The 6,807-nt window shown below is 42.6% G+C and overlaps 1 protein-coding gene and 1 long non-coding RNA gene across 2 annotated transcripts in view; both read left to right on the forward strand.

Annotated features, from left to right (window-relative positions):
• Positions 1-6,061, forward strand: part of LOC106727175 — a 14,667-nt gene extending 8,606 nt beyond the window's left edge. Inside the window, exon 3 of the long non-coding RNA XR_001363342.1 lies at positions 5,747-6,061. This is a non-coding gene — a long non-coding RNA (uncharacterized LOC106727175). The remainder of the gene's footprint in view (positions 1-5,746) is intronic.
• Positions 6,062-6,502: 441 nt separating this feature from the next.
• VEZF1 (vascular endothelial zinc finger 1) overlaps positions 6,503-6,807 on the forward strand; it is a 16,072-nt gene continuing 15,767 nt past the window's right edge. The window contains exon 1 of the mRNA XM_014544824.1: positions 6,503-6,514. Within this exon, the coding sequence (XP_014400310.1) occupies positions 6,503-6,514 (12 nt within the window). The remainder of the gene's footprint in view (positions 6,515-6,807) is intronic.

The following is a 6,807-nucleotide window of genomic DNA, read 5'->3' on the forward strand; positions in this document are numbered from 1 at the left end:
ATATATATATATATATATACACACACACATACACACACACACATATATATTTTAACTGATTTCAGAGGGAGAGAGAAATACCAATGATGAGAATCATTGGTCAGCTGTCTCCTGCACACACCACAATGGGATCAAGCTCACAACCCGGGCATGTGCCCTTGACCGGAATCAAACCTGGGACCCTTCAGTCCACAGGCTGACACTATCCACTAAGCCAGACCGGCTAGGGCGGCATCAGTTTCTATATTCTGCAATCCTAGGTGACAGTTCTGTGTCAGAGCTAACACTTATGTGAGAACCAATAAAGTGAAGGCTTGATTTAATATTAAGACGACAAATAGCCCCTTTTAAAAAGTTGCTTCCTTCCTAATGCTCTTTAAGCACTTTGTGCAAATGTCTAACTATATTACTTTTCTTTACTGGAGGAGATTCTGAAAAGTATTTCCAGTGACTAGCACAGTTTCTGGCATTCAATGGGTGCTCAATAAATATGTTTACTGAAATAGCAAAACCATAATAGTTACAGAATAGTTCTACACATGAGCTATTTTTTAAGGAGAGAGTCCACATTAGGGGTGTCTTTGTTTTGTCTTCAAACTGATTAGAATATATTATGAACTAGGAAGTTAGTCTCTGGGGTGTCCTAACTGGTCTTTCAAAATCTTGTCAATCTTAGTTGTAATTAGTGCAGCCTGAACTGGGGGCTTTATCTGAGCTGATTCTCTATATATCATCCATGCTATATCTCTAGGACCAAGTGTTTACCAGGTGGCACTTGGATCCACCAGGAGATACTTACTAAATTAAACATTAATTGGAGATGTTGGACTTGTGCCTTCCCCCTCCTCCTCCCTCCTTCCTTCCCTCCCTGTTTTCCCAGGAGAATTTCCATCCCAAAATTCTGATTTTAAGATCACTATGGAATAAATCACAAACCTCTAGTAGTAAAGCTTCCCTTTCAATTTTCTTAGTTCTGGTGAAGAGGGCTAATCAGATTATTAGTACCAACTTGGATCCCTGGTCGGCAAGCTCATTAGCCAACAGAGCCAAATATCAACAGTACAACGATTGAAATTTCTTTTGAGAGCCAAATTTTTTCAACTTAAACTATATAGGTAGGTACATTGTTATTAACTTAATTAGGGTACTCCTAAGGCTTAGGAAGAGCCACACTCAAGGGGCCAAAGAGCCACATGTGGCTCGCGAGCCGCAGTTTGCCGACCACGGGCCTAGGTGATCAGAGTAACTGCCCCAGCATAATAACTGTGTCTATGGGACATTTATAAGGACTTCCTCAGGCAAAAGGCAGAAATAATATGTATCCCAACTCCCAGAATATCTGTTTCTGGGATTAGTTTATACCTTTATGCTCAGGAAGCGTTTTCACTGGCTTGGATTCACTACTTGCCATCTGCTTTCTAAGCATTCACTGCTGAATGAAAGGGGAGAGAAAGTAAAAGGGGAGGGGGGAGGAGGAGGGAGCTAGAAAAAACAAGAGGAAACAGCTGGGGAGCTGGGTTGGGGCTGTGCTTATGTAAGATCAGTGAAACAAAGTTAGCAGGGACAGGGCCAGGCCTTGGGGGTAGAGAGCTAATTCTGTCAACTAGTTGAGTAGGGCCTTGCTTTGTTAGACTCAAGTTACTTCAAAGGAAAAATCCAGATGTTCTGAATCTGACCGTTTTCCCTGTGTACCATCCTAAATTGTTTATCGAATCAAAATCTATCCTGCCCTCTAGGAATTCTGGTCCTCTTTAGGTCTAACAGAGAGCTTGATGCCACTGCTCAGGCAACCAAAGGTGAAATGCTTCTAGTAGTATTGGTGTTTTATTGACAGCCTGAGGAGGAAATGAGTACAGTTGTTGTCCCTCCATAGCGCTTACCAGGCCCCTGTACCTGCTTTTATGCCAGGACCCAATGACTGTAGAACTTTAGGCAGCTTCTAGTTCAGAGACTTCTCAGGGTCAAGAAACATCTTTACAGGAATTAATTCCCTCACTTGGAATCTTAGCCAGCCTTTATGCTGTCTTGGCCTGTGTCCCATCTCTTGGCATTGCTTTCCAGAATGGAGCAGACTTCCTAAAGCTTAGTCGTAGTCTGGTGATAATCACATCAGTCTTAGGTCACCACACTCCCTTCCCTCACTCAGATTCCTCAACACAGGTTTCAGTAGTTCTTGTTCCCTTCAACTGAGGAATTGAGGGATCCTCAGTTGAAAATCAGATTTACCCAATGAAGCTTTTAAAAAATCTAAGCCAATGAAAGGGAGAGGAAGGAGTATCAGAAAAACAGAGCCAGAAACAAAATCCTTCCCGAACTCTGAACTATCCCCAAATTTGGTATGATGAAGACACTGAATAGCTGTTTCTATTGGAGTTTGGGTAAAGAGGATTCACTTGATATATCTATGGTTTTGCTCTCCCCCTACCTACACTTCACAAGAGCATTTACAAGTAGTAATTTAAAAAAAAATTTTTTTTGCCAATGAATAGCATTTTTCTGGTAATGTAGATGGATAGCACAATACTGGTTAGGTCATTACATCCCTCTTAACCAGTGGAATGTATTTGAGTTGGAGGCTTTAGCTATACTGTAAAAAGCTTTACTTCTGTACCAGAATAACTTTATACAAGGATTTAAGTTATTTTTGACAATTAGCCGATTTTTGGATTTGTTTTTTATTTCAGAGGAGGGGAGAGGGAGAGAGAGCTAGAAAACATCAATAATGAGAGAGAATCATTGATCAGCTGCCTCCTGCACGCCCGCAACCTGGGCATGTGCCGTTGGGGATTGAACCTGGGATCCTTCAGTCTGTAGGCCGACGCTCTATCCACTGAGCCAAACCAGCTAGGGCAAACTGAGCTAAACTTTGTAGTTCGGTTCAGACCCAGCAAGTTTGAGTGATGTTTTAAGTATCAACTTTTTCAAGTTCAGCCTTTACCCTGGGCTTGGGGCATTTGAGGGCAGGGAGGAACAGGTGTCCAAAGGAGAAATGTTGGTGCCTGAGAGTATGTTTTCCAGTTGTATTGAATTTCTTACTTGGTGTATTTTTGACCTTAGTTTCTTTCCTTCTTGTGTCCTATACTATTTTGCTTACTATTTAGGAGCTGTAAAATGTCAGTATTTCTAATCAAATGCTTTCTGGATATAACTGATAGGCTTAGCATTGATTTATGGCAGCTTCTTTCAAGAAGCGTTAAGGTGATAAATGTGTTTCCGTGGCTTTGGATTTGTTTTTGGTATATTGGGTGTGTGCCCTTCTTAGAAACAGTAGAGTATTGAAGAACCCTCAACTACTAGTTTAACTAGGAAAATGGGTAGATTTGTTCCCTGTTCTTTTGTTCTCTGTGATTATTTTCCAGCTCTCAAGGAACTTAATAGTTATAGGGGGAAGGGGAGGGAAGAAGGAAGATCTTTATTGTTTCCCCTTCCTCACCTTCACAGTTAAAACAAAAATAACTGGTGATGCCACTTTAGGTAGTATAATTGAAACAAAAACCCAACTTCTGACCACATGGGCCACAGACATTTGGCTTAAGTCCTCAAGTGTGTTTATGGAGCTTGGGTAGAGTGGAGGGGGTGGGAAGAGTACTTCTGCATTCCTTTCAAGGAGATTTGGTTGTTTTTGTTTGGAGGAGAGGGGTTTCCCTTTGGTCCCGTGTAAAGTGTGCTTCCTTTTCTCAATTGCATTGAGGCTGGAAATGAAGGATAACATTTCTGGTCACTTTTTTGGTATTTCTAAATGTTGCAGTCTTGGTTTTTACTAGATTTGTGAATTGTCAGTCGTCGCTTTTTTTCATGAGTTAGTCCAGTATCTTGATAGTTTGAAGCTTCTTCTAACTAGATCTTCTCTACTGAAAGTTTGGATTTGATTTGTTTTTGGTTTGTTGAGTGGTCTTAAGTGGGGACAGGCAATGAAGCAAAGATGCTTTCTATTCCTAGGATTCTAAATCTAATCCTAATCCTTAATGTACTCATAGGATTTAAAAGTCCTCTCCAATATAGGAAGGAAATATCCTGTTGCTTTTTAATGTTTGCTAAAAATTATCTTTAGAAAAGCTAATCTTAATAGGCATCTTCCTTTGTCATGTATCATTAGCCTTTTAGCCACTTACCTTAGGGCTCTTTGAAGGCGAGAGGGATAGGGCATGAGGAAAAATTTGTCACCTTCAAAGGAAGAGGAATAGCCCTGGCCAGCAAGCTCACTGGTTAGAGAGTAGGCCTGCACACTGGAGGGTCTGAGGTTCCAGGGCAAGGTCGTCAAGGACACATACCTGGGTTGCAGGTCTGATCCCTGCTCCCCATTGGGGTGGAAGGCATCCAATTCATGTGTCTGTCACATCGAAGTTCCTCTCCCCTCCTCCCCTCTCCCTTTCACTTTCTAAAATCAATGGAAAAAATACCCTCACTCCTTGGGTGAGGATTTTTAAAAGAAAGGATTAATTAATTGGCTCTTACGCAGCTGTTAATGGGGAACCACTCAACACCAATAAAAACATTTACTGAGCTTCTGTTATATTCTAGGAAATACTCTTAAGCATTTTACATATATTTCTCATTTAATCCACAAATCACCTGTATAAGATAGGTATTTACTTTGTCCTCATTTTCCAGATGAGGAAACTGAGGCCTTAAAAGGTTGACAGGTTATAAAAGCTGGGGCAGGGGGATAAGGGTGGTAAAGAGAATAGGGAGGGAATCTTGAGTTTTATTTGGGTGAATGTAGGCACAGTGTATTTTTTGCTTAGGCACCAAACATTTTAGTTATTCATCATATCTGAGGGTAATACTATTTATTCACTCACTGAACGTTATTTACAATAATCAAGGTAAATTTACTGTCTTGAGACATCCCTAGTCTCTTTTTTCCCCCCATCCTTTGTCTTTTTACTGGACCCCAGTATGGTCTGTGGAGGGGCTCATTTTGTTTGTGATTAAAGATATTGTCTGTCCTAAGGATAAGCAGAAATGCCCCTTCTAAAAAAACAGTCTTTGATCTTACTGGTTTCATTATATTCCTCAAAACAGTTGGAGCTGATTGTTTTTGCATAATTGTTCTTAGGTTTAAAACTTCATCTTAATTTAGTAAGTGGTTAGACTTCCTTTTTAAGGGAGGGTTTGGGGAGCAATCAGGAATTCTGGTTTCACCTATGGACAGAGATAAAATTAGACATTTTCCTTAAGAAAAGTGTGATACTTCTGAATCCCAGCTCTTCAATAATGAGAACTGGACTGTTTTCACTTGACCTCTACTTCCTGTTAGTGGGAAACCCTCTCCAGCGGTGCTGGGAGAAAGTGATGGAGAAAGTTTTCTAGATCCCAGGATAAGGTATTCAAGAGAGTCCCACAATATTGTCATTAGAATAATGGTCTTCATTAAATACGAATTTTCACAATCTTGAAGCTCACTTTCACCACAGTTTGAAAGGCAACCAAGTAGGAGAGGCTACAGAGGGGAGGAGGAAACGAGATGAACTCCAGAGGCCAGAAAGAAGCCCATCTTCTTTACTGAATGAAAATGAAAGAACATGTAATGTCCAAGACCAGAGCAAAAAGGTCTTAAATTAGTTAATTCCTTAGGTATCTTAATTCCCTCCCTATCTTGCATGCATACATAAACTTTAGGCTTCCTGATTCCTTTTTCTTTCCAAAGGAGACTAATGGACATTTATAGGAGACAAGGGACATGGGAGCAGTTTAGCTGAAGGAATGTATCAGAAACTTCATTTTCTGTCCCCTCCTGTCTTAGGCTGACTGGTTCCTGGATGTGTTTATCTGCTTCTGCTACTGATCCAGACTGCAGAACTCATTCCTCCTCGAGGCCTGCAAGCAGTAACCAATTGTGTATTCATGGGAAAAGTTGGAGATGGTGACCTTGATTAGAATGTGTCTGGAGAGGATGATAGGAGACAGTTGGTTATGAAAGATGTTGAAGTCTTGAATAGTGAGAAATTTTTTGTAAACCAGAGTTTATAGAAATATCACTGATACGGCCTGCCCCCTCAATTCCTGCCACAGGAGACTTCTAGGGCTGGAGACACTTGTTTAATAGCTTGTCTATTCCCCATAGGTACCTCTATGTGAGAAAAGGATAGAAAACGTTCAGACATCATCATCCAGTACCAGTAGCAGTGACGCCTACACGGAAGACTTGGAACTGCAAACAGATGCTGGGGTCACCTCAGTGACATCTGACGCTGTCCAACCAGAAGTTCGATTTTTGTTTTGAGGGGTGAGGAAGCTGACTGTACTAACGGATTAAAATAATTTCTTGACTGCAGTTTCTCACTTGTTTTTATTTTTTTTTTTGGCGGGAGAGGTGGTGGTGGTGGGTAGAGTTTCACATCCTATCTGGAGTAAAGGGGAGGTTGGGAAGCTCAGCCCTTCACCCAAGAATAACCCAGTTATGACATCTCCGCGTGGGAAGCGTTTCCTTCAGCACCGGGAGGATTTGAGGCTGCACCCGTGGGATTCCCTGCTCGAGCTGGAAGGCCGCGCAGAGTAGATGCGTATCACAGCGAGTGCGGGGTTCAGCTCGCTGAGAAGGACACCGGAGGGGAGACGGTGCAAGGGGCTTCCCCCAGTTTGGAGGCGGGGAGTGTGCTGCGCCTAAGGGACTGGGGAGCCGGTGGCCCCGGTGGCTGAGCCTTCCGCTGAGGGTCTGAGGTACGCGACACCGCTGGACACCGTGTCTGAGTCACGGGCGGCGGCCCAGCGGTGCCCAGCCAGCCAGCGCCAGACCCTGGCGTCCTCCATCTTCTCTCCTGAGCTCCCCCTGCTCCAGCTGCCGGAGCCACGGACCGCAGCACC

This window comes from Myotis brandtii, unplaced genomic scaffold (genome assembly GCF_000412655.1).
Source record: "Myotis brandtii unplaced genomic scaffold, ASM41265v1 scaffold383, whole genome shotgun sequence".
In the NCBI taxonomy this organism is placed as follows: Eukaryota; Metazoa; Chordata; class Mammalia; order Chiroptera; family Vespertilionidae; genus Myotis; species Myotis brandtii.